Raw genomic sequence first — 27285 nt, 5'->3', positions numbered from 1 at the left:
TGATGGGGGTGTAAACAAATACAACCTCTATGCAGCGCAACATTTTAAATACACATTTACATTTGATGTAGTAATTCTGCTTCCAGGAATTTCTCCCACAGATATATTTATAAAAGTAAGCAAAGATTATGTACACGGCTGTTGTGCAGAACTGCTCACAATAAAAACTAGAAACTTACATGCACGTTACTAAAGGGCTTGTTAAATCAACCATGGTACATCCATATGACGGAACACCTCGTAGATGTTAAAATGTATAAACTAGGCCAACGGTTGGCAAATTATGGCCTGGGGGCCAAATCTGTCTCCCATCTGTTTTTGTAAATAAAGTTTTATTGGAACACAACCACACCTACTTGTTTACTATTGTCTATGGCTGTTGCTGGCTCCAATAGTAAAGTCATACAGAGACTGTATGGCTCGTGAAGCCCATCTAGTGCCCTTGACAGAAATAGTTTGCTAATCCCTTAACTAGACCTATGCCTACTGATGTGGAAAATTTGGCAAGATATTCTACTGGGTCAGAAAAAAGGAAAGGTACATAACAGTGTGTACAGTGTGGCCCAATCTGTGTAGACACAGTTTACACACACACACACACACACACACACACACACACACACACACTCATGTATATATAGGCAATTTTTGGAAGGATAAACAAACTTTTCACAATGATAACCAATGAAGCCTAGGACTGACCAGGGAGGCGTGGAGGTGACAGTAAGAAATTTGTCTTTGTATTATTATTTTTTTTTTAGGTGCACTTTTATTTATTTATTTATTTTTTATTGGGGTAAGTTGTTTTACAATGTTGTGTTAGTTTCTACTATACAGCAAAGTGAAGGAGAGTTCCCAGTTTTTACTATACAGCAAAGTGAAGGAGAGTTCCCTGTGCTATACAGCGTATCTTTGTATTTTTAAAAATATCCTTTCAGCACCAACTATTTAATAATGAGGTTGGCATAACTGAGTTTCTGTATAGAAAAAATTTAATTAAATCCCTGTTTCTCACCATCACAAAAATGAATTCCCAACAGACTAAATACCCAAATCAGAAAAAAAAACCCTCTAAAAGTTAGAAAACAATATGCAATGTCTTTATGAATGTGAAGAAAACAAAGACTTCCTTAGCCTAGTCTCATAACATGCAAGCCATAAAGAAAAACACAGATGATTTTGATGACATCAAAAGTGAAAATTTTGGCATGGCAAAAACATTATAAATATAAAATAAAAACACAAGTCAATAATAAGTGCTCCAAAGATTCCAGGCACTGCTGAATAACATACCATTTAAAAGTATGAGCAGGATTTGAAAAGGCAGAGGAGGCAGGGAAGGGTAGCTCTGATCAGAGAGAACAGAACTTGCAAAGGCACAGGAGTATAAATACATTTGACAAGTTTAAAGAGCATCAGGTAGTCCAAGGTAGCTGAAATGTGGGCATACATAGGAAATGGTGTGACAAGAGGACATGAGAGCTGGTTGTGAGAGGCCCTGGAACCAGGTAAAGCTTCCGGTTTTAATCTAAGTGAAAAAATGCAGGCACTCAAGGATTTGAAGCAAGAGAGGGAAGGGATAAGATGTGTGTTTCAGAAGGGCAGTTCCAGGCACTGTGTGCAAAACCCAGAAGGCCAGAGGTAGAGTTAGGAGTTAGGAGGCTGATGTGCCAGTACAGGCGGGAGAATTTAGGAATCTAATTTGTGTAGAGGCAGTGGCAGTGGGAAGGAGTGAATAGGTTCTCAAGATGTTCTGGAGAAAGCTGAGAAAATTCCTGCCAAGTAATCTTTATGTTCTCTGTAAAAGGAGACTTGGCTGTCTGCCAAGTATGAAGGTTTGGTCTGGGGAAGTATGATGGCTCTGGGGGGAGTTTGGAACAGCCCTGTAGTGAATGCAAGAGGAATATGAGTGGAGGAATAGAGAGGCTAAGGGCTCAACTGCAGCTGGAGCTAAAAAAAAAAAAAAAAATAGCTCACCTAACCAGTTAGCAGAGCTGGGTAATTTTGCAGCCAGGGGCACAGAAAACCTGAAGCTGGGTTGATTTAGCATAGAAAACTGCCCAGTCAGCAACCACAGTAAGTCAAAAGAACAGGGACAGCTGTTTGGTCCTTTTTCCTTCCTGCTGATTGGGAATGGGATGTGAAGGCAGAAAGTGAGGCAGCCAAGCCTGACCCATGCGGTGAAAGTGGAAATGAAGTGCACTCACAGCACAGCAACACAATGAAAAGAGCCCAGGGCGCTGACATCACAGAGCAACACACTGGCCCAGACCACATACCTGGACTTTCACGTGCAAAAGAAATTAACTTCAGTCTTGGTTCAGTCACTGTTTTGTTAGGTTTTCTAACACTTCAAGCCAAACAAATCACACTTAAGTCAGTTGAACTGAGTGGGTAAAAAGGTAATACCAGGAGGGGCTGAAAAAGGAAGGATCAGAGCCTAGCGATTTGATCTTGTAGTAGCAAAAGCAGGTTTAGAAGGGAGGTTGGTGGAAAAGGAAAGGCTATGATCAAAGCGGGGACGGGGTGGGGGTGGGGGGGCGGGCAGAGAGGATGTCAGGATTCAGAAGTAGTTCTCAGGGAAAGGTAGTTAAATTCCACCAATAACATTAACAACAATAGCAGCTCATCATTTATTGAGAATTTCAGATGAGCCAAGCACACACCCTGCTAATCAAGTGCCCTCCATGAATAATCTCATTTAACCCTCCTCCAACCCCAAAGATGTAGGTACTATCATCAGCCGTAATTTAATGATGAGGAAACTAAGACTCAGAGCAGTTAAATAATTTGCCCAAGATACTCAGCCACTAACTGTTGCTTGGAATTTGATGAAGAGCAAGTATAGCTCCCACTGGGACACACTGCCATCTCCCCTCACCACCCTCCTTTCCCCCACCCCTACCCACCGCAGTCTCCAAAGGTGAAGTAGAATGAAGAGCTCACCTGCAGCCACTCTCCCTGGAGAAGGAATGAGAACTCCGCCCATGTCAAAAATCACTGCTTTGTAGGTGCCGCCTCCAGAATGTGTCCATCGCCAGGCTCCCTGGTGCCTGCCCTGGCCATGTTTCACGAAGACTGCCCTCCAAGCCCGCTGGAGCTGTGCAGACTGCAAAAGCCGCCTTAGGCACATGTTGGGGCCGAGGCTGCGGAGAAGGCACAGGACATAGTTTGCCGTCACTGCCTCCAAGCAGACCTCCACCCTGGTGCTCAGGTGGCACCTGCACACCTCCTCTGACCTCCAACCAGCGCTTCAGACACCACCAGAGAGGAACGCAGGATCTCCGCCCTCCCTGACCACTCCTTGCCTAAGTTCCTTGGCTCAGGAAAGGGCTCCACCATTCTCCCAGCCGCCCAAGCTGGAAAACTGGATTCACCCCGACTTCCCTCAGTCCTCCAGCCAGACACCTCCGCTCCGGGTGCTGTGCGCGGCCCATCCTTCCTCCCGAAGCTCTCCATCTACCTCTCTCCACTCTCACTGCGTGATCTCAACCACGGACCTTTGCAACGGCCCCTTAACTGGTCCCCCTGCCTCTTCTCAAACCTCATTCTTTCTTCGCACTTCAACCAGTTATCATTCAAGATTGCAAATTTGATCATATCCTAACCCCATTTAAAACCTCCAGTGGCCCCCCACTGTCCTCAAGATAAACTCTCAGTTCCTTAACCTGCCTGAAAAGGCCCTCTGAGTTCTGCCTCTCCCCTTTCGGCTGCAGCTCTCCCTTGTATTTCACCTTAACCTGGGTGATCGGGACACTCAGGTCCACGGCAGCTTCCTCAAACACATGATGCTCTCCTCCTGCTGCCAGGCCTTCGGGTATGGTGTTTCCTTGGCCTGAATGCTCCCTTCCATCTGTTACGTGGCTAATTGCAAATTGTCCTTTAGGCTGTAGTTTACCTGTCACTTCCTTCATGAAACCTCTTCTGGCTACCAGAAGAGACCAATGAGCAGGATGCCCTGTACCCACCTCCTCCTAGCGCTCGCGATGCCACCACACCATCACCCCTCCTACAGAGCAGGGCAATGTCCTCCTGATTGTTCTCCATTGCCTCTTTTCTAAACTTACTTTCAAAAAGTTCGGGAAAAAACCAAAATACACATAACAGGTACACGTGTATATAGATATATAAACATGTATAGACATAAATCAAATGTGGCAAAATGTTAATAATTAATCAATCTTGGTGAAGGGTACACGATGAAGGGTATATGAGAGATCACTGTACTATTCTTCAACTTTTCTGTAAGTCTGAAATAAAAACCTGGGGAAAAAAACAAAAGAATTAAACCAAATTCTATTTGCAGTCAGTTCCACTTGAAAATCTTGAAGCTTCTCATGCGATGTCTATGGTTAAAAAGCTTACTAAGAAGCAAGTTAGAGCAAAACAGGTTGGTAAGACAGCCTGCCTGTTCATGGGAGTCACTTCAGTGCCACCATAAGGACTAAATAAACTCTGTAAGATTCTAAAGAAAGGATTCATTTTTAAAAACTATTTATTTATTTGGCTGCGCTGCATGTGGGGTCTTCGTTGCGACATGCAGAATTTTTAGCGCCGGCATGCGGGATCTAGTTCCCTGACCAGGGATCCAACATGGCCCCCTGTATTGGGAGCACCGAGTCTTAACCACTGGACCACCAGGGAAGTCCCTAAAGAAAGGATTCTTTTTCTTTTTTTTAGAAGTATTTGTAACGCCATTCTTTATTAAGGTATCAAATAACTGTATCTGGCCAGACAGCCACCTAAAGAAAGGATTCTTAAGAAGCAAATGTTCAAGATAATATAATGTGCTTCTTATGTAATTGGAAATTTGCTGGATTGGGGCATGAATGCTGAAATTAAAAATGTAAAGACTGATTTGCATTTTGGGTTTTACCTACGTTCCTACGCCATGGCCAAAGTTAGTGGTGGAAGGAGAAATTTATTTATAGGCTCCTGAAAGTGTCAACACATTCTCTGTGAGGGCTTAACAGAGATGAAATCTGTCTCTGGACCTAAAAGGCTGACTTTCATCCTCATTGAGGACACTGTCCTCCTCATAATTCTGCTAATGGATAAGTGGGCAACGCTCCCACAACTACCTTGCTTCTTCCTTCCAACTAGAGATGATAGTTCTGTTCTAGCCACTTCCCAATGCTCTCTTTGGAGCAGGTTAGCGCTGTGATTTCTCATACCTCCTGGTACCTCCGTGGTACATGCCCACTGACTGGAATGTCTTCACCTGTTTATCTGCTGGTAAATTTACACTCTTTTTTACATCACAGCCTCAGGTTTACCTCCTCTAGAGAGGCTAGTCTTTCTTTTTCCTGGAAGATTCTGAAACTACTTTTTTTTTTTTTTCACTCTCATTGCTTCTTCTCCATACCTTCACTAGGGCACTTACCCCATCACACAGTTCCTGTTTTCAACTCTATATGCTCCTCTACTTATCAGCTCCTTAAGGAAAGGCCTATCTTACTTCATCTTTGTATATCCATCCCCTAGGACCTAGCATGGTGTCTAGACACATAACACATGCTCAGTAGAAACATGAGTTGGAAGGATGAATAAACTGGATGATTCAGAAAGTAGGGGATAACCTTGCTTGGTGGCACAGTGGTTAAGAATCCGCCTGCCAATGCAGGGGACACGGGTTCAGCCCTGGTCCGGGAAGATCCCACACGGCGCAGAGCAACTAAGCCTGTGTGCCACAACTACTTAGCCTGCACTCTAGAGCCCGAGAGCCACAACTACTGAGCCCACGTACCACAACTACTGAAGCCCACGTGCCTAGAGCCCATGCTCCGCAAGAAGAGAAGCCACTGCAATGAGAAGCCCGTGCCCCACAAAGAAGAGTAGCCCCCGCTCGCCACAACTAGAGAAAGCCCGCGCGCAGCAACGAAGACCCAACGCAGCCAAAAATAAATAAATAAAATTTAAAGATTAAAAAAAAAAGAAAATAGGGGAACATAGGGGGCAGGCATAGTGATTGGCAGCTACAAAGAAGTGTAACAAGCCCAATTTTCCCATCTCTAGAGAATAATTCTAGTTCTCTGCAACTGGCATTTTCCTCCTCTACCGTAAAGAATATGTCTTCTCTCTGTCTCTCAGAATGAGATCAGTATGACGATGCAGATTTGCTATCTAAATTATGCTTTCATAAATATGCACACATAGTGTATGTTTCCACATATTAAAGAGATAGTTTAGTAGAGATTGAGTGTTGGCTCTGCAATCAGATTGCCTGGGTTCAAAGTCTAGCTCTGCCACTTGCTAAGTGTGAGATCCTGAGCAAGTGGCTCTCTCTGAGCCTCAGGTTCCTCTTCCGTTAAAATGGGAACAATTATACTACCTGTCTCATGAAGTAGCTGTTACGATTACATAAGATAAAGTATGTAAAGCACTCAAGCTAGTACCTGGCACACCATTAAATGTTATCTACTACTGTAATATACTATTAAAAAGTTCACATAAGGGACTTCCCTGGAGGTCCAGTGGTTAAGACTCCACACTTCCACTGCAGGGGGCATGGGTTTGATCCCTGGTTGGGGAACTATGATCCCACATGCCAAGTGGCGTGGCCAAAAAAATTTTTAAATAATAATAATCTAAAAAAACTTCATGAGGTCTCATATATTATGTGCATATAGCAGGTGCAAATGGCATATGCAGTTTCACAAAAATCAGACAGTCAGTGGGGGCAATTTTGGCTCCAACGGGACGTTTGGGAATGTCTGGAGACATTTTTGGTAGTCACCACTTGGGACATGCTACTGGTATCTAGTGGGTCAGGGCAGGGATACTGCTAAATATCCTATAAAGTATAGGACATACACACACCCCAAAGAATTATCGAGTCCAATAATGTTAATAGTGCAGAGGTTGAGAAACACTGATATAAACAGTGTATACTGAAACTAATTCATAGGGTGCAGTCACAAGCTATAAATATCATTTGGTCACATTATATGCATATACAGTCCACACACCTACACGTCCACGACGTGCTGTAACACACCTTACATGTAATGGTAGCATATACCTAGAACAGCGTTCTGTCACATATGTGCCATATATGTATTGACTGTGGCTCTCCATGTCTACATGCTAAAGGCAGTCTGAGGTACTGGAAAGAATGCTCTCAGAAAAACTGATGTAAATAGAGCCACAGGCTCTACTCATTTCATCATCACCGCTGTATAGGGATATTATCCCAATTTTACGCAAAATCTAACTCAAGGTCACAAAACAGGTGAACAGGGTCTACTCAATAATAACAGGAACTGCGTGTTCATCTCATTCACCCCCAGGTGTATCTCCAGCTCTGGGCGCTTAACCAGTCCACCGCCCTACCTTAACAGAATCAGAAACCCTGCAATCGAATCCCGACTCCCGATGGGTCCTCAGAGAAGCGTATTCACCTCTCTGAGCCTCAGCGCACATGTCTGTAAAGGGTGGCTGACACAAAGCAACCCTGCCTACAGCTAGAGCGAGAGATCAAACAGGACAAAAAGAGGCTAGAGCTCTCTGCAGGGCGCGGGTTCCGCGGACAATTCGGAGACCTCGGGGAGCCAAAGACCCCTCGCCGTCAGATGAGCTGGGATGAGGGCGAGGTCTCTCAGATAGGCTAACTCGGGTCTGGTCGCACACCCACCGATTCCCCTACTGGGGGCCCAGCTTCCGGTATCCCAGTGACGTGCCACCTCCACGAACTCTTTGAGATTCCGTCTCTCAGGGCGCAGGCGCACCTCCCCGCAGACCTGCCAGTCACGTGCCTGCCTCCGCACCCAATCAGAGCGCGCGCTGATTCGAGCATGCGTAACCTCACGGGTCAGGGACGGCGGCCGGGAGGCGGAAGCGGAGGGTGTTGTGGCTCTGAGGGTGGCACCCGGACTTGCTGCTGTTGAGGCGGTTGCGGCGGAGCTGAGGCGCGGCGGCGGCGCTGCCCGCCCCAGGCCGCTCGGCCTCAAGGCTCGTCTCCCAGCCTCGCCTGAGCCCGCCGGGGCTCGCGCCGACCAGCGCCTGCCCTATGAGTGTGTCACTGGTTGTCATCCGCCTGGAGCTCGCAGAACACTCGCCGGTCCCCGCCGGCTTCGGCTTCAGCGCCGCTGGTGAGTCCGCGGCCTTGCCGCCTCCCCCGTAGCCCGCGCCTGGGCCCCGGGGGCTCGTCCTCCAAGAGTCCGAGTCCGAGGAAGGGCCGCGACGAGGGCTTTCGCCTCAGGAGGAAGCCGAGAGGTGGTTGGGATCCCTCTCATTTCCTCCATCCTTAAGAGGTATTCCCAGATGTCACCTCTGGGAAGCCTTTCCCGGTCCCTCCTTCCTGGTGCCTCCTCATCGGGACTCTGTTTATATTTGGCGCGTCGCTTTCTCCGCCCTGGGTTGGGGCCGAGTTGTGCGAGTTGGTTTCCTCTACGTTTTGTGAAGGCAAAGACGGAATCCCCAGCTCGCTGATGGCCCGTGGTTTAATTAAATCGTTCCTCTTTGAAAGACTTTATTTAAGCGCCCTGTAGCAAGAGTTATACTTGTAATTAAAACGTGTACACTTCTGGTGTCCGAGCACTGTGCTAAACACTTCATGTGCACTGTTTCTAATTATCTTCATATAACTCTATTAGTTAGATGGGTGTATGACCCTTTTACAGAACTGGGAAGCTGAAGCCCAGGGATTAAGTGACTTGCCCACGATCATCTGTCAGTGGCAAAACGGGTATTCTACCTCGGAGAGCTGGACTTGAGAGTCTGAGCTCTTCATTCCCAGCCACACAGCCGCCTCAGTGGGGAATGCAGGTGTGGCTCTGCTCTTTGGACCTCCAACAATTACCTAACAACAACATTCGTTCAAGAAATAGTTTCTGAATGTTCACTCTCTGTTGGAGCTTTAGTTGTGTGCGGAAAGGGATGTGGTCCTTGCTTTAATGGCACCAGCAGTTCAGTTCATGGAGACAGATGAAGTAAATAATTACAAAATAAATGTAGGGACTTCCCTGGTGGCGCAGTGGTTAAGAATCCGCCTGCCAGTGCAGGGGACACGGGTTCGAGCTCTGGTCGTTAAAGATCCCACATGCCGTGGACCAGCTAAGCCCGTGCGCCACAACTACTGAGCCTGCGCCCTAGAGCCTGTGCGCCTCAGCAAGAGAAGCCACCGCGATGAGACACCCGCAGCCCCCCCCCCGCCACAACTACAGAAAGCCTGCACGCAGCAACAAAGACCCAGCGCAGCCAAAAATTAATTAATTAACTAATTTAAAAAATAATAATAAATGTAGAATTATAGCTGTGACAAATGTGGTGAATGAAAAGAAAAAAGAGTTTGGAAAGCTACTACGAGAGTATGTGTTTGGTTTGGGGAAGGGGCCTGGGGCTGGTAGGGATGGTGTCATTGGAAACTTCCCTGAGTATGTGAGTTTTGAAGCTGCAAATTAAAGATTGAATGTGATTTAATAGGCTACTGAGTTCTGAAAGTCAACTAAATTGACATAGGCCACATATACACTTCTACATGGGTCAGTCATTGATTCATTAATTTATTCAACAGATCTTTAAAGAGCTTCCAATGTGTGGTAGGCACTGTAAGTGCAAGGGATACAGTGACGGGCAAAACAGGCCTGATCTCTGCTCTGATAGAGCCTATATTAAGGATATTCCAGTCGAGTTTCCAAATTCCTTTTCCATTTTTGTGTGTTTTAGTGATTTAAGACAATGATCATGGATTTCCAGGGCATGATAGCATAAGGGTGTTTAAGAAGACTACCCCCAAAAGTTTTTAAAAGTTTTATTAGTGGACTTGATGCCTTCATTTGGGGCTGAACACACAGTTTCACTCTACGAGTGTTACTAAAATGTTGGTTCATCTGAGCATAATCACTCTCAAAGCTTTTATCTCGTTCATTTGCTTTAAAGCGCATGGTTTTCACTAGAGCAGTCCTGCATTGCTGCGTTTATTGCACCGGGCATTAATTGACTGTCAGGCACTGCAGGAGCCCCGGAGGTGAGTGAGATGGCCACTGCAAAGGCATCTTACAGTCTTGGGGGAGGGCAGCAGAGAGAAAAGGAAAACCTATGGATGGATACATTGAGAGTAGAAAGGAGCTTGTTTCATTATCAGGTATTAATCATTCATGTGTTCTTTAGTCGGGGAAATGTCTGATGAGGAGATCAAAAAGAAGACACTAGCTTCAGCTGTAGCCTGTTTAGAAGGGAAATCACCAGGGGAGAAAGCAGCGATCATACATCAGCATCTTGGCCATCGAGAAATGACAGATATGATCATTGAGACCATGAAGGCCAACCCAGGTATGCTTCCTAAAACCCGAGAAGACTATCTTTTGTAACCTAAACCCACGGTTGCCTGTTTTATACGCAGTGTTCAATGAAACCTACTTTTATCTTTTACTGCCTTTGTGCCTTACATGTGGTCATTAGGCCGCATTTCAGCTTCTCTAAATATTTCTCCTAAATCAATCCTAACAAGCTAGGTTGACAGCTCTGCTCAGTGAGGAGAGCTACTTACCACATAGGTCAGGGGCAGATCATGTTGAAATCAGGTAAACGTGTTGTGACTCTCCCTGCTCTGCCAGCTCATTCCATCCAGGGGAATGGAAGTGTATTGCATCTCCAGAGTGGAGAACTGGTAGGTTTGGTTTTTGAACTTCACAGCCCTGAATATTTATCCCACTTAGGAGTGCACGATGGAAGACACCTGCCTTATTATGGTACTTCTAAATGTAAAGGCTACCGTTGAGTCTCTGAGGGTGTTAATGACGTTTGGGGCGGGTGAAGAGCACTTCCTAGCTGAGTTGCCGCCAGTTCTGCTGTTCTGTGCATGCAGTTCTTAGTGCAGTACGTCACAATTTCTCTTGCAAAGTTTCTTCTACTCAAAGTTTCCATCTGGTTAGAGTCCTTCAGCATATTTCCTATCAGTTTATGATCCAATTTTTGGTTTGTGAAAGATGAGCTGAAAGCTACAATGGAAGACAGGAAGTCTTCAGAAGCATCCCCCACTGCACAGAGAAGTAAAGATCAAAGTAAAGAAGGCGTAAACACTGCTCCTGATTCTCCATCCAAACAGCTTCCAGACCAGATTTCGTTCTTCAGTGGAAACCCCTCCGTTGAAATAGTTCACGGTATTATGCATCTATACAAGACGAAGTAAGAAAATCCTTTTCTCTTTTGAGTTTGTCTGTTTTTTTGCCACAGGGCAGAGAAAAATCTCTTGCCCTGAAGGGAAGTGGGTATTTTAAGCTTCAAAGGGATAGTACTTTCATATACTGTGTGTTAAAGAATTCTTAGATGTTTTATATATGGTTAAATCTCGTACATTGGGTCAAAGCTTCTTAGGAAAGAATTGTGTAGATTCACTTGAGAAAATACCTAGGAAAATATTCCCTGAGAAGGTAGGCATGCAGGTGATTGGAAAATTGAAAGGAAGGAAGATATAAAAGAAAAGAAAAGAAAAATTCTAAATGATCCATAACATCATTGTAGACTCATGTTCCCACCAAGTCTTTACTAAAGAAGCTGCTAAGAAGTCACATAATGGGTTGCAATTTCATCACGTCATTTTACCCCTTTCTGTGGTCCAAACAAGGCTTGCTGGAGGCCAAAGGAAAGGAAGGGTTTTGCTAGTCTACAAGCTGGGCCACCAGCTCCTTGGATAATTGGTAGCTGATCTCTTTAAAGGCTGTCCTTGTCCTAACTTGTCTGCTAGGTTCCCACTGGGAAGCAGAATACTCGGGGAGCCATTTTAGATCACAGCTATTGAAGTGAGTTTGCAGCATTTCAAAAGCAAATAGCATTGTGGGAGGTTTTTCTTTCCCCTCTATTCCAGCTATTCCAACCCAGCAACACTTTCTGTAATCTTCAGAGTCACATTCTTATGGTTCAGAATTTTCCTTCCTATATTTTGAGCTCTTCTCTCTTTGAGACCCTTTGAGAGAAGACCGTAGTTTGAGTTGTGCTTCTACATTATCTAAGGATAGTTCTTACTAGAAAACTAATGAGAGCAAAACACAAACTGCAGATTTGCCTGATGGAGATTTATAACCATAACAAGCCTTTAACTGAAGATTAAAAATATCAGTGCTGGGTATAATGTAGAACATTTCAAAGCTTACCTTAAACTCCACTGCAGGTATGTTTAAGGGATTCTGCATTTACCCATGTAGTGTGTATTTTCAGGTAAAATAACAAGCTGTTTAACTTGATTTATAAAGCATTACAATTTTTCTTGGACATAAAAGTTGTGTGCTTAGTGTTGTTTGCACTAACTATACCTCATCTATTCAAGACAGTCTAATTATTGTCTTATTAGTAAGATGACCTCCTTAAAAGAAGATGTGAGGCGCAGTGCCATGCTGTGTATTCTCACAGTCCCTGCTACAATGACCAGTCATGACCTTATGAAGTTTGTCGCCCCATTTAATGAAGTAATTGAACAAATGAAAATCATCAGAGACTCTACTCCAAATCAGTATATGGTGCTGATAAAGTTTAGTGCACAGGTAAAAGTTAAGATATTAAAAGTCTCTTTGCCACAGAAACTGTGTTTTTGAAACTGTTTGATACTAGCCGTGTGTGATTTACTGCATTTTGCACTTCAGAGTCTTGATATGTTCTAGAGTATTGTTGTAATTCTAGAAATATTTCTAAATTCATCAGCAGACACGCTGTTCTAATTCATACCTGCTATTTTTTATAAACCGGATTGAGTATGAAATCTAGGGTTGTGTGTGTTTGTTTATCCAGTAGTAACCATTCCAGTAGAACAAGAGTTCCCAAACTTTCTGAAGTTAATCCTGTATTATTATTTGCCTTTATAAAACTGTGCCCCTGCTTGTATCATCCTCTTTTTAGTAGATATTCTTTGGAACATTTTAGAAAATAAAATCAATTAAAAAAAAATTTTGGTGACAGGAGGGGTTTTGTGACACTCCTTGCATCGTTAAAGATGCTTTAGAGATCTTTTTTTTAAAATGTATTTTATCTATTTATTTATTTTTGGTGCGTAAGGTGTAAGGTCTTTGTAGCTGCACACGTGCTTTCTCTAGTTGCAGCAAACTGGGGCTACTCTCCTTTGTGGTGCGCAGACTTCTCGTTGCAGTGGCTTCTCTTGTTGCGGAGCACGGGCTCTAGATGCGCAGGCTTCGTTAGTTGTGGCACGTGGGCTCAGTAGTTGTGGCTCACAGGCTCTAGAGTGCAGGCTCAGTAGTTGTGGCTCGTGGGCTTAGTTGCTCCTCGGCATGTGGGATCTTCCTGGACCAGGGCTTGAATCTGTGTCCGCTGCATTGGCAGGTGGATTCTTAACCACTGCACCACCAAGGAAGTCGCAAAAGATGCTTTAGAGTTCTAATTGGAAATCACTGCGATAGAGAGACAAACACTGAAAGAATGGTGATATTTTCAGCTTTTAAAAGTATTTGCACGTTATAACAGAGTTTTTGACTTAGGAAGGTTTTGCCATCCAGTCCGTTTCACTTGTTGCATTAAGCATCATTTTGCATGCACCTCAGTTCTAAAGATGTTAGAAAGATATTCTCTTGGTTTTTATTCTTAGGAGTATTCATGTTTCTATGTGAATAGAAAAATGAGGTAAGCTTTAGGTGTTATCCAGGTTATTAAAGGGCTGGCTACCTTATCCATAGGTTTCATTCAATTTGGTTTTATTTTTTTTTTTTATAATAGTGTTTATTTTTACTTGTTGACAGTTGGCTTTATTTGTTTATTTATGGCTGTGTTGGGTCTTTGTTTCTGTGCGAGGGCTTTCTCTAGTTGTGGCAAGCGGGGGCCACTCTTCATCACAGTGCGCGGACCTCTCACTATCGCGGCCTCTCTCGTTGCGGAGCACAGGCTCCAGACACGCAGGCTCAGTAAATGTGGCTCACAGGCCCAGCCGCTCCGCGGCATGTGGGATCTTCCCAAACCGGGGCACAAACCCGTGTCCCCTGCATCGGCAGGCGGACTCTCAACCACTGCGCCACCAGGGAAGCCCTCATTAGGTTTTGAAATGCAGCTCTGTCCAAGTTACTTCTTTCTCACCTCATTGATAAACAGTCTTCCTGAATTTGCCCCAGATAGACAGTTCCAACTTGCAGATTGGCAAAGAAATGAGTGTGCCTGTAGGGTCACTTGCCATTGCCTCTGACCAATCACCAAGATTTGTGGGTAATAGGAAGCCCATGACACAAGGCCCACTTGTCATCTCCTCATTTCAAAAACGCAGAGTTGACAGCAGTAGCAGCCATTCATTGGCCGTGGGAACAGAATTAAGAGAAATAAGAGTTCGGGGCTTCCCTGACGGTCCAGTAGTTAAGCCTCCACACTTCCACTACAGGGGGTGCAGGTTCAATCCCTGGTTGGGGAACTAAGATCCCGCATGCCACATGGACACACACACAAAAAAGAGAGAAATGAGTTGGATTATATTTGTACCTGTTCAGCAGGCCACCGAGAAAGAACGCTTAGTGTGGAATTCCGTGTACAAGAGGGTACACAGTTGTTATCTTTAACCTTTACAAAGCACCACACATTTGAGAGAGACATTTAAAACGTGTTTCAATGGTTCTGTAAGCTTAGAGTTCACAAGTTGACATTGAGAACTGAAAAGCACCTCACAGCTGTTTTCACTGACTGTCAGAAGACCTTCCAAGGTTGCTGAAGAACTTTCCAAATAATGGGCAAGTGGTATTTTAAATCTTTTTGAATCTAATAATAAGGGTATTGATGATAACATGCAACCTTTACTGACTGCTTATTCTGTACCATTCACTCTGCTAAGTGCTTGATGTGCACTAGCTGATGTAATCCTCACTACAGCCCTGCTGTTGTTATCCTAGTTTTACAAGTGAGGAAACTGACTACGGAGAGAGGTTAGTGATTTGGCCAGGGTTATACAGCTAGAAATAAGTGACTGAGCTGGGATTTGAGCCCTCACTTTTAATCCCTAGGGTGTAGTCCTCTTCCAGCAGGAGTGGGATGAAAGTGTGGGGAAGGGAAGATATTCACTGTTTGCCAAAAAAATTGTGTAATGGCAGTATTTTACTTATAGCTTCTATCGAACAAGCAAGGGTGATAAGTAACACAGGGAAAGTCACAGAAAGAGACTGGGGAAAAATGTTTAAGAACATATTAGACTTTTTATTTAGTCTGAAGTGTAATTAAGCCCACAGCACTAACTTGTCTAATAAACCCACAAACTTCTCTGTAGCACATGCTGCCCTTCACAGTCTGCAGTTAGTGCTGTGGAAATTTTCTGCTACTGTTAATGGATTTTCTTTGTACTTGTGCATTGTCTCTCCACCTCTGTCTTTGGACCAAGTGCAGGTTGCTTAAGTTGACACATGTTTTCTGAGACTGTGATACAGCTTTCTGAGTGCTCTGTGAGGATAGAACCCTTGACCTTGGTATCGTGAGTTGTATTGTTTATCTGTAATGCTAGATCTTAGGGTCTAAGGCTCATCCTATCAGGGATTTTCTAATGCCTAAAATTACCCTCCTGGTATAAGACTTGAAGTTGTTAAATTAATACTGGGCCCTAATGAGAATAGACTCAATATCACCAACTCCTGAGTAACTTACTAGATGTCAAGCCTGTGCTAATTGCTTTTCATGCATTAGCTCCTCGAGTCCTCTCAGTTATGCCATAAGGTAGGTGTCATTATTTTCATATTTTATAATTGAGGAAACAGACATGGGTGAGACACTTGCCCAAGGCTACATAGCTAGTAAGTGTCCAAGTTATGATTCAAACACAGGCACCCTGACTCCATGGCCTGGGCACGTAACTATATTCTTACTCCTTTCTTTTTCTCATCATAGAATTTTATTAAGAACTAATAGGCCTTCTCTATGTCTTTTATCATTTCTTGAATTTCTGTTGGCCTCATCTTTCTTTATTGCTGGAGGTGTTAGATGTGCCTACAGAGTTGTACTGTGCCCCTTAGGAAATTTAGTCTTTGGGTAAGGAATTTGTAGTTCAGGATACAGGGAAATAGAAGGGGATTCAGTTTTGTAGTTCCTTGGGACAAAAAAGAACAGATAACCTCTCAATGGAGTATGTTGACTCATTTTCACTTAATATGCTTGGGCCAGCGCAGGAGATAGCTCTTTTGAAAAGTAAAAATGTGTTCTCAGAAGTAAAAATGTGATCACTGTGACAGTAAAGGAACCTTGATCATAATAGGTTTTTCTTTTTCTGAGTTTATGGTGAGAAAAGAACAGTAAAATCAAAGGACTAGGAAAAAACCAAAAGCTGGGTTTCTTGAAATTTGGGGCTCTAGGGCTTCCCTGCTGGTGCGGTGGTTAAGAATCTGCCTGCCAGTGCAGGGGACACGGGTTCAAACCCTGGTCTGAGAAGATCCCACATGCTGCGGAGCAACTAAGCCCGGCACCACAACTACTGAAGCCCGCACACCTAGAGCCTATGCTCCACAACAAGAGAAGCCACCGCAATGAGAAGCCCGTGCACCGCAACAAAGAGCAGCCCCCGCTCGCCACAATTAGAGAAAGCCTGTGCTCGGCAACGAAGACCCAACACAGCCAAAAATAAATAAATAAAGTTATAAATAAATAAATAAATAAATTGGGGGCTCTATACAGTGCAGGCAGGCATTTTAAACAAGAGTTGTTTCTTCTGTGGTTTTTTTTGGCAGTTAGCTTCAGGCTTTTGTGCATTTCAGTGCTGAGTTGAAGCAGGAACCACATGGATTTTGTTCCCTGCTCTTGTCCTTTGCATAGCACAGTGCCCAGCATGTGCTTGGTACTCAGTAAATATTCCAGCCAGTGAAGCGACATTTCCAATACCAAGATTTTAAAGAAGATAACAATGTGTTCAAAAAGTATACTTCTTTGGTATAGATAATTCCCCCAAGAAAGAAATAATTTATCTCATGTTGAGTAGATTTTGTCACATCCCCAGTATCACAAACCTTGTCCCTTCCTCTGAGGAGGCTTGGGCACTTAGGGAGCATCTACAGAGCTGGAGGTCTTTGGTTGGGTCTGCTGTTCTCAGCAGCCACATCTGCAGCAGTTCCTGGTGGTGCCGGGGGCCCTGAAGAGCCAGCCGTGGCCCTCATTTCCCTCGGTGCGTGAGTCCAGTTGCTCACTGTGCTGCTTACTCATCCAGAAGCCTTTCAAGACACATCTACTGCTCTTGAAAAATGGGAGAAGCCATTTGGGGCTGCTACTTCTTAGCGTTAAAGAGACTTATTGTCCAAGAACTGGCTTTTAACATTTTGAAGTTCAAATACACAGGTTGTTTCCTGAAGGAAAGCCTCCTCACCCCACCCCCAAAAAAGTCCTTGCAAAATCTGTGTTCAGAATTGGTCATCCTTCCTTAGTGGCTTAGCTTGCTTGGTCAGATTAAGAAAGCATAGGTAATTAAGAATCCACACTTGAATTACATCATCAGAGTGCAGTGAAAAGCTGCTGAAAAGCTTAAAAGTGGCTGTAAGGTTCAGACCCTATGAGGGTAGACAGCCAGGACTGGTTTTGCCTGGTACAGCTTGAATCTCGTCCTTGAGGTTGATAGTGCGGCATTTCCTTTCGCAGAACACCCTTCCTCTCTTCAGGCAGCTTGTCTACACTGGTGAGGCCAAAGCACACAACTTCCTATCTTTGGGCTAATGCCTGTGTGAGAGTGAAACCCAGATAAGCCTTGGCCTCTCAGCTGCCTCTAAAACTTAATGAGTTTTAAAAGCTGGAATTGTCTCTTTGTTACTTTCTACTAAGGCTAGCCTGGAAGATTTGATTTACTTGTGTCCATATTCACAAATGCACGTGTGCCTTTGCAGCTTTACCTACAGGGGACTGTTTCCCCTGATTTTATCTGTCTTCCACTCCAAGGGAACAAGTTGTTAGTATTTTAAAGGCTGGTTCATCTTGGACCTCTTGACCTTGGCCAGAAGTTTTGCTTTTGGTGTTACACACTAGTTGCTTAAAACCTCCTGATAGGATTCTTATCTATCGTGTATTATTATTATTATTATTGGGTTTATTGAAAAGAAGGAATTGGCTTTTCACTCCATACCAGTTCCACTGGTCCTCTATTTTTCCTCACATAGATGCTGACATTTGTTTTAAAAAGCTCTCCTGTAGGGAATTCCCTGGCAGTCCAGTGGTTAAGACTCAGCGCTTTCACTCCCAGGGGCCCGGGTTCAATCCCTGGGTGGGGAACTAAGGTCCCGCAGGCCATGTGGTGTGGCTGGGGAAAAGAAAAAAGCTCTTCTGTAACAATCATTGCTTATGATTTGGTTCCAAATAGGCTTGACTTCAGTGGCTGTGAAAGTGCTGACTAGAGGCAAAAAAAAAAAGAAGAAAGAAGAAAAATGATATCACGGGAAACGTTGACCATTGTTGGCTGAATATGTATTAAAATTGTAGTAGCTGTCAGTTTATTGCACTTCAGTAGCTTCTGCTAGTTCCAGTAAGACTATCACGTATCAGGAAAAATTGTAGAGATGTAGGATATTGACCTGCAGGGTTCAGTTAGCCTGTGAACCTGCTGCCATAGATGTTACTTTTGGCAGTTGCTTTCTCTCCTAAGTATAACTTTTAAAAGCTGAAGAACAGAATAATTGAAGCCATGCATCTTGAATAGAAAGCACGTTTTCAGGATCTCTCTCTTAACTTTTTCCTTTTCCCCACTGGTTCACCTAGGCCGATGCAGATAGTTTTTACATGGCATGCAATGGCCGCCAGTTCAACTCAATAGAAGATGATGTTTGCCAGCTGGTCTATGTGGAGAGGGCTGAAGTACTGAAATCTGAAGATGTAAGTGTGAATAATTCTTATATTTGATATAAACATATCAGAATGGTATAAAGTTGGAAGTTAAGATATCTGCAGAAATGTCCAGAATAGGCCAGTCCATAGAGACAGAAAATAGATTAGTTGCTAGAGGCTGGGGGAGAGAGAAGTGAGGAGTGACTGCTAACAAGAACAAAGTTTCTTTTGGGGGTGATAGAAATGTTCTAGAATTAGGTGGTGGTGTGATGGGTGCACAGCCTTGTGAATATACTAAAAACCACTTTAAAATGGCAAATTTTACATATGTGAATTTTATCTCAAGTTTTAAAAATTGTCCAAAGTATTTTTTAAAAAAAAGGGTATTATCTGTGTTGTTGAAAATGAGTATGTATCTATTCCAGATGGATGAAACGTTGCCTAGAGCCTAAAAGAAATGTTTTTGTTTGAAATGTTAACCCTTAATCCTCGTCCTGATTTTTGATTCTGTTTTGATAGCAATTTATGATTCCCCTGATCTCCCACCCTCCATGGGAAGCTTTCCTATAATACGTGCTGTTTGAATCATTTTATAAAGTAGTAGGTCTAGCTCAGTTATGCTTTTAATATTTCCTTTCTTTTAAAGTAGCCCTAAAGGTCTTTTTACCTTGAATTCAGCTTGATAGGAATAAGTTCTGATTAGATTGTTCTGTCATTAGATTAGGTAAGATAAAAATTGGCAAAGGATAAAATCAGTCTTCCCTTTTGCCAGTTGCTGGGCAAGGCCTCAGTTTTAGAAATTCCTTTCTCTAAATGAACACGGCTTCTTGAGAGATTTCCTGTAAATATCTTCTCTTCAGGGACCACAGATTAATGTGAGTTTTCTCAGTGTGTCCTCATTTGTACGCCTTACCTTTGCCTCAATAGTCCCACAGTTGGCAGGGCTTGGGTCAGACACCGCTGTGTTAGAGGTGCCTTTCTTGACCACCTAGATTGTTATGCCCCGTATTTCACACCCTGTTCTTTCATAGCATTTATAACCATAGGTAATTATACTTTTTAAAATTTTGAATTTCGTATGTCTCTCTACTAGAGTCTAAGCTGTGTGAGGACAGGGACAGACTTTGTTTTCTGGGACTTACTGAATCTGTTTTTGCTCACCATTGCCCCACACCTAGAACAGTGTCTGGCACACATAGCAGAGAATTAATAAGTATGTGCTAAACGAATAAATAAATAAAATCACTGTTGTTGATACTGTTATCACTTAGTGGAAAGTGTCAAGTTTTAATTTACTCTGTGGAAAAATCATTCAGATACACTCCTGTTCTCCTGCTTTTATTCCTTTGTGTTCTAGTATAGTCATGGCCATTCAGAGTTAGAGCAAGGAGTCTGGTAACAGAAGATTCTGGCAGCAGTTTCCCCTCCTAGAATGTCAGCTCTGTGAGGGCAGGCATCCTTGTCTGCTTTGTTTGCCACTGTATCCATAGTGCCTAGCACAGTGCTGGGACTGTAGGAGGTGCTTAAGTAATATTTGTTGCATGGATGAAAATCTTACCAATTTATTTTCACAAATCAATAATACTGAGAACATCCTGCGAGGAGTCAAAAAGTAACAGGAAAACTGTTGCTTTAAAAGAAAAAAAAAATTAGAACCCGTGGATGACAAGTGAGGCTTATTCGAGGTGTTTCCCTGTAGGGGGCCAGCCTCCCTGTGATGGACCTGACGGAGCTCCCCAAGTGCACAGTGTGTCTGGAGCGCATGGACGAGTCCGTGAACGGCATTCTCACCACCTTATGTAACCACAGCTTCCACAGCCAGTGTCTGCAGCGCTGGGATGACACAACGTGAGTGCAGGAGGTTACCCCCCTACCCTGTCAAAGCTCATTATTACCCTTTCCCAGAATTAAGAACAGCCGCCCCCCCAAAATGAATCACTCCAAGTATTTGACTTTATAAACCTGGGTACCACGATGGTGAAGAGGTCACATAGAAGGGCCTTCCGTGTTTCTTCTTTGCTTTCCTCAGTTCACGTGAGGATCAGCATTCCTAGACCAAGTCCCTTTTAGTGTGCCAGTTCTGAATGCTTATGGAATGTCCCAAAGCAGCATGAATTGTTCTTTCCTTTGAAGAGCCAGAAAATGAGGGGGTGGGGGGAAGTTTAGCTTTGAGGCTCTCATGCTAAAATGACATCCAGGTCTAAAATCTTGTTTATCACCTGCACTTTATGTCTACTCTTTACTTTGGCTTTCTTATCTTTACTGGGCTTTCTTATCAAAGCCCAGATTGCTGGGCTACAGCAATCTGACATTTTGGATTTACCATGTTGTTGATGGCTTGGTGGCCAGTAGTAACAGTAGTCACTAAGTATGAGGCACACACACACCTATGTTCTCCTGTTTCCCAGTGCAACAGAGGCCCTATTTGTAGGGTGGCATTGTGCAAAGAACTGAGGTGTAACCTGTACCTTTTTTTTTTTTTCAGTCAGAGGTTGCTGCTCCCTTTGCAAACTGCATTGTGGGTCTTAGCTAGAAAGGCCTTGTGGCCTTCAGACGCTGGCCTCATGGGTTTCCCAGTACAGAGAGGAAGGTGCAGAATCAAATAATCACACGAATAAATGTGAAATTACAGCCATTGCAAGTGTTACAAAGGAGCAGCGTTGCAGCATTGTGACTCGAGAATAGGGCCCTGACACAGCCAGGGCTGTCTGAGAGGCAGCCTCTCAGGGAGGATGAACAGGAGTTAGCCAGCTGAACAGTGGAACCGGCGAGAAGGCAGTGTAGGGGAGGGGGTGTGCACGGGAAGGGGGAAATCACGTTCCAAAGCCCAGGAATAAGGAGGGGCGAAAGTCCACAGGAGTCTCTGTTCTCTGCCCCCACATGGTCAGCTTTACAGAGCAGGGACCCTGTCTGGCTGTTCTCTGCTATGCCGCTCACACTTAGCAGGAGACGTGGTGCGTAGGAGCTCAGTAAATATCTTTGAGCAAATAGACCCTGGCTTTTCCGTGGCTTGTTTACCTGGAGAAGAATCTTGCCCCAGTTCTGTAGAGTCCTTGGTCAATTCTGGGGTATCATTTGAGGGTTCTTCAGAGAATTGTCCAGGTTTAAATTTGCCTTGAATAAAGCCACGCTGAGATGTTTGTGTTCCATAAAGGGTCTGTCTGTATCTTATGTCCATCTGCTATACCATTTAAGTTCTGGATGCTTCTTTGTTTCCTGCCACTCCAATTTTACTTTCCGTACAAGTTAAGTTTTGTAAAACCATAGCATTTTCAAGTTGGAAGTTTCCTCAGGGACCATCTTGTCCAACCTCCTCATTTTATAGAAGAGGAGACAGAGGCCCAGAGGTGAAAATTAGCATGCTCAAAGTGTCATGACAGAGAACGAATGCCAGAACTGGGTCCAGAATTCAACCCACCGGGCAGCTGCCCTCAAAACCATGCCGTGCCTTCAGCAAGTGGGTTTTGAGCCTCTCTGTGTGCAACTACAGTGCTGTGTGCCGAGGGGGAGAGAAACAAACACAGACCCTCCTCGGGAACATTGATCTGCTAAGGGAGAGTCACACATACATGTATGCTTACAATTCGAGGTAGATATGAGAGAGAGCCAGCTGCCCCGCTGGGGTGGTCTGGAAGGGTTGCTTACAGAAGGCGGTATTGGTACCAGGTCACGAAGGGTGGTTTTTTGTCAGGGAAGGACATTCTGAGAGGATTTCCCCAAATATCTCCTCAGGAAAATAAGATTACAACTCAAAATTATTTTTGAAGGGAAGGCAGGAAGAATTGAATGAACTGTTATTTTTTAATAGACAGGTGAGATGGTATATCATAGAGGGCTAATTGTATAATACAGATAAGTTTATTTTTATAATTTTCCCCCCTTTTTCCTTTTTATTCTCAGGATCATACATTTCGGAAAGATCATTTTGGCACAGTGTAGAAAATTAGATTTCAGAATTCGTTTGCTGTTTTCTTATCCCACCACTACCACAGCTGCCACAAAGACTGAAGTGATGACACAGAGCTAGTTCCTACATTTGACAAGACTGCTTGTGGAGTCCTAGCTGCCACTTCTTTTTTTTTTTAATAAATTTATTTATTATTTATTTTTGGCCGCATTGGGTCTTCGTTGCTGTGCGCGGGCTTTCTCTAGTTGTGGTGAGTGGGGGCTACTCTTTGTTATGGTGCGTGGGCTTCTCATTGCAGTGGCTTCTCTTGTTGCGGAGCACGGGCTCTAGGCACGTGGGCTTCAGTAGTTGTGGCACACGGGCTTCAGTAGTTGTAGCTTGTGGGCTCTAGAGCACAGGCTCAGTAGTTGTGGTGCACGGGCTTAGTTGCTCTGCGGCATGTGGGATCTTCCCCGGCCAGGGCTCAAACCCGTGTCCCTTGCATTGGCAGGTGGATTCTTAACCACTGGGCCACCCGGGAAGTCCCTAGCTGCCACTTTTGTTACTTCTTCAAGTTTGTCCTGTCTTCTCTTTTGGTACTAAAGAAAGAGACAGACTAAATCCTTTAGCTTTCTCTTGGGAAACATAGTCCTTATCTGTGATAAGAACTTAGTGTTCTTCCTGCTTATTTCCATTCCTTGGTTTTATCTATTCAGTAGGGTAACAAACTGATACTAGTTATATCTTGAGCATTCTTTCTTCTTGGTGCCAGTTCACTTAGCCTCAACTATCACCTACTTTCTATCATTTTTGCCCATTGGACACAAATATTCGTGACTGGTACTTAGCATTACTTTGTCTTGAGTATAAGAGGTTAATGGATTTTTTCAATTTTTTTTCATTTTTATTGAAGTATAATTGACAATCAAAAATTGTATATATTTAAGGTGTACAACTAGATGACCCGATATACATCAACACTGTAAAATGCTCACCACAGCCAAGCAAGTCAGCATATCCATCACTTCACACTTTTACCGTTTTCCCTTTTTGTTTTTACTTTTCTTTTTTTTTTGTTGTGAGAACAACGAAGCTCCACCCTCTTACTAAATTTTAAGAACACAGTACAATATTGTCAATTATAGTCAACATTGATGTGTACCAGTTCTCTAGAACTTACTCATCTTGCATAACTGAAAGTTTGTACCTCTCGACCAACATCTCCCTGTTTCCCCCTTTTCCCAGCCCCTGGAAGAACACAGTACAATATTGTCAATTATAGTCAACATTGATGTGTACCAGTTCTCTAGAACTTACTCATCTTGCGTAACTGAAAGTTTGTACCTCTCGACCAACATCTCCGTTTCCCCCTTTTCCCAGCCCCTGGTAGCCACCTTTCTGCTCTATGTATCTATGAGTTTGGCTTCTGTGCCATTTTTATTGGCTTTTTGTAAATTGAAACTTTAGTACTCACCGAGCACTGGTGTCTTTTTCCAGATGAAATTCATTGTATGACAAAATGTTGTATGTGTTTCATGAAGGCCATTAACTTTTTTTTTTAGTGAAGTTTACTACAGAATTTAGTTTCAACTCTTAGGAGCAACCTTGAGAGGACAGGGTACATTTTGGATGATTTAAAACCTTGAGAAGTGGGGATAAGGTAGATTGAAGTAAAAATACATTGTGGGTAGCCAGACATGAAACAAAATTAACAACTAGTCTCAAGTCTCTAATTCTAACCTATAAATATTTAGTTCTTTGATTACCTAAGCTTTAGACAGAAGAGTGGAGAAAGATATGAGGCAGATCAAGATTTTTCCCTTATCCTCAGCTTTATCAATATTTTGTGGGACTTCCCTGGTAGTGCAGTGGTGAAGAATATGCCTGCCATTGCAGGGGACACGAGTTCAAGCCCTGGTCTGGGAAGATCCCACATGCCACGGAGCAACTAAGCCCGTGAGCCATAACTACTGAGCCCGCGTGCCACAACTACTGAAGCCCACGTGCCTAGAGCCCATGGTCCACAACAAGAGAAGCCACTGCAATGAGAAGCCCGTGCACTGTAACAAAGAGTAGCCCCCGGGCTTCCCTGGTGGTGCAGTGGTTGAGAGTCTGCCTGCCGATGCAGGGGACACGGGTTCGTGCCCCGGTCTGGGAAGATCCCACATGCCATGGAGTGGCTGGGCCCGTGAGCCATGGCTGCTGAGCCTGCGCGTCCGGAGCCTGTGCTCCGCAACGGGAGAGGCCACAGCAGTGAGAGGCCCGCGTACCACAAAAAAATAAACAAAAAAAAGAGTAGCCCCCACTTGTAGCAACTAGAGAAAGCCCTCATGCAGCAACGAAGACCCAATGCAGCCAAAAATAAATAAATTAATTAATTTTTAAAAATTTTGTGGTTTTCATTTCATTTGAGAATAGCTTGAAAGCATTTGTCTTTTGAATGATGTCCTTAATTACGATAAACTTAAAACTATTATATAAGAGAGGGAGGATATACAATTACATTTTTGACTTTTGGGTTCTGTGACAGCTGTCTTTTATATTTAATCTGTATTATTATTTTTTGGTGTCCTTTATAGGTGCCCTGTTTGCCGATATTGTCAAACACCAGAGCCAGTAGAAGAAAATAAGTGTTTCGAGTGTGGCGTTCAGGAAGTAAGTAACGAGTGGTGGGGAAGAGTAACGCACGCGGCTTTAATCATCTGGGATTTTCTTCTACCCAGTGTGGTGTAAATTCTTTTCAATTCTTTTTGAGACTGATTTTTTTTTTTTCTTTTTGTCCAGGGTCAGGCAAAAAATAAAAATACACAAACTATTTTACTCATACACAGAATACTTTATGGTTTCATTCTTTGTCCTTTGAAAACACCTAGACTTTTGTTGATAATTGTGATTATTTTTTCTTGCTATTTACATAGAGTTCCATAGAATCCAGAGCGAAAAACTAATTGACCCCTAAAAGCATCCTTGCTTGTTGGGTTTTAAACATATTTATTCAGAACTCCTGTAGAAACAACTCTAAACCTCATCCTGTGTCAGGCTCTCCTCTTTCCACCCCAGTGGACCAGGTCATGTGTTTTTATGTAACTAATTAAGATCTTACCTCCTTCTCGGCAGAACCTGTGGATTTGTTTAATATGTGGCCACATAGGATGTGGACGGTATGTGAGTCGACATGCCTATAAGCACTTCGAGGAGACCCAGCACACATATGCCATGCAGCTCACCAACCATCGAGTCTGGGACTATGCTGGAGGTGAACACCACTCCCATTTTCTAATTTGGATTCATTCTTTCTGAAAACGTCTCCGTTAGAACCTCTCCCCTTGCTCTCACAGCTTGAAGTCTTCCTGACAGCTGTGGCAAACTCCAGTTCTCATGGTGCCCCATAGGGCACTATTTCCTGTGAATGGCCTGCACTGCAGAGGATAAAGAGAGTTAATACTTACACTCTGCCCTCTCTTTTTTTTTTTTAATTCAAATGATTTAACCCACTTTTAAAGAAATATTGCAAGGCATTTAATTTGGATCTGTAAAAACATAATTTTGTCAAAGTTAAAGGCTTATGGAGACCCTTTTCATTCTGAAGAAACATGCCTTAGTTGACTCATTCTTTTCTTTAGATAATTATGTCCATCGACTGGTCGCAAGTAAAACAGATGGAAAGATAGTACAGTATGAATGTGAGGGTGATACTTGCCAGGAGGAGAAAATAGATGCCTTACAGTTAGAGGTAAGATATTTTATTAATAATTACTGAATACCTATGTCTACTGCTTTTTACTACTCTAACTTGAAAGGTTGTTTGGGCTTTTAATTTTGCCATATGCCCTGCATGTTAGCTTTTGTTTTAAAGATCTGTATTGCTCTGAAGGATTATAAAAATATTTTTATTCCATCTGATTTTCTTCTTTGAAAATCTAATAAGTTTCACTGAGCCTTATTACCTTCAGTGTCATGTTCCTGGTTGTCTCAAGTTCAGTATTAGTGTTGTCCTCTATAGCTGTGATAAAGGTGGAAGTTAAGAATTTTCCTGGGCTTCCCTGGTGGTGCAGTGGTTGAGAGTCTGCCTGCCGATGCAGGGGACACGGGTTCGTGCCCCGGTCCGGGAAGATCCCACATGCCGCGGAGCGGCTGGGCCCGTGAGCCGTGGCCACTGAGCCTACGCATCTGGAGCCTGTGCTCCGCAACGGGAGAGGCCACAACAGTGAGAGGCCCACGTACAGCAAAAAAAAAAAAAAAATGTTTAAGAATCTTCCTGTTGGGGGGGATTCCCTGGTGGTCCAGTGGTTAGGACTCCATGCTTCCACTGCAGGGGGCACGGGTTCGATCCCTCGTCGGGGAACTAAGATCCCACATGCTGCATGGTGTGGCCAAAAAATAAAATATATTCTTGGAAAAAAAAGTTATAAAAAAAAAATTCTTCCTGTTGGCATCACAGTAGCTGTTGGAAATTGAGCAAACTTGGTCAGGATAAGTTAACCCCAATAGCATCTTTCCATGCTGAGAAGCTTTTTCCCATATATTGGGCTGGCTTTTATAATTGGACCCTTATATAGATAAAGCCATTTTTAGGGTTTTCATATAATTAAGGAAGCAATAAAATTACCACAGTCTTATTTTTCTCATAGCAGTAAACCCCATCTACTATAAAATTGATGTGTAAATTTTATATTAAGGAAGGAAAAGTTTAACATGAGTCC

The 27285-nt window shown here is 43.5% G+C and overlaps 2 protein-coding genes across 4 annotated transcripts in view; one reads left to right on the top strand and one right to left on the bottom strand.

Annotated features, from left to right (window-relative positions):
• Nucleotides 1-7716, bottom strand: part of ACAD10 (acyl-CoA dehydrogenase family member 10) — a 49003-nt gene extending 41287 nt beyond the window's left edge. For both annotated transcript variants that reach the window (XM_082668401.1, XM_082668400.1), the window contains exons 1-2: nucleotides 7634-7716; nucleotides 2947-3146 (exon numbers count right to left, since the gene is read on the bottom strand). In XM_082668401.1, the coding sequence (XP_082524527.1) occupies nucleotides 2947-3133 (187 nt within the window). In that variant the 5' untranslated portion in view covers nucleotides 3134-3146; nucleotides 7634-7716. The remainder of the gene's footprint in view (nucleotides 1-2946; nucleotides 3147-7633) is intronic.
• Nucleotides 7717-7853: 137 nt separating this feature from the next.
• Nucleotides 7854-27285, top strand: part of BRAP (BRCA1 associated protein) — a 37488-nt gene continuing 18056 nt past the window's right edge. The window contains exons 1-9 of one of the 2 annotated variants that reach the window (XM_082668161.1): nucleotides 7854-8090; nucleotides 10111-10272; nucleotides 10929-11127; nucleotides 12290-12479; nucleotides 18631-18744; nucleotides 20396-20544; nucleotides 25162-25237; nucleotides 25700-25838; nucleotides 26206-26315. In XM_082668161.1, the coding sequence (XP_082524287.1) occupies nucleotides 8009-8090; nucleotides 10111-10272; nucleotides 10929-11127; nucleotides 12290-12479; nucleotides 18631-18744; nucleotides 20396-20544; nucleotides 25162-25237; nucleotides 25700-25838; nucleotides 26206-26315 (1221 nt within the window). In that variant the 5' untranslated portion in view covers nucleotides 7854-8008. Of the gene's footprint in view, nucleotides 8091-10110; nucleotides 10273-10928; nucleotides 11128-12289; nucleotides 12480-18630; nucleotides 18745-20395; nucleotides 20545-25161; nucleotides 25238-25699; nucleotides 25839-26205; nucleotides 26316-27285 lie in introns of those variants that run through there. The other variant, XM_082668162.1, reaches the window with a different exon arrangement.

This window comes from Grampus griseus (assembly GCF_964374135.1).
Source record: "Grampus griseus genome assembly, chromosome: 12".
NCBI classification, from domain to species: Eukaryota; Metazoa; Chordata; class Mammalia; order Artiodactyla; family Delphinidae; genus Grampus; species Grampus griseus.
This window is presented reverse-complemented; position numbering and strand designations above follow the sequence as displayed.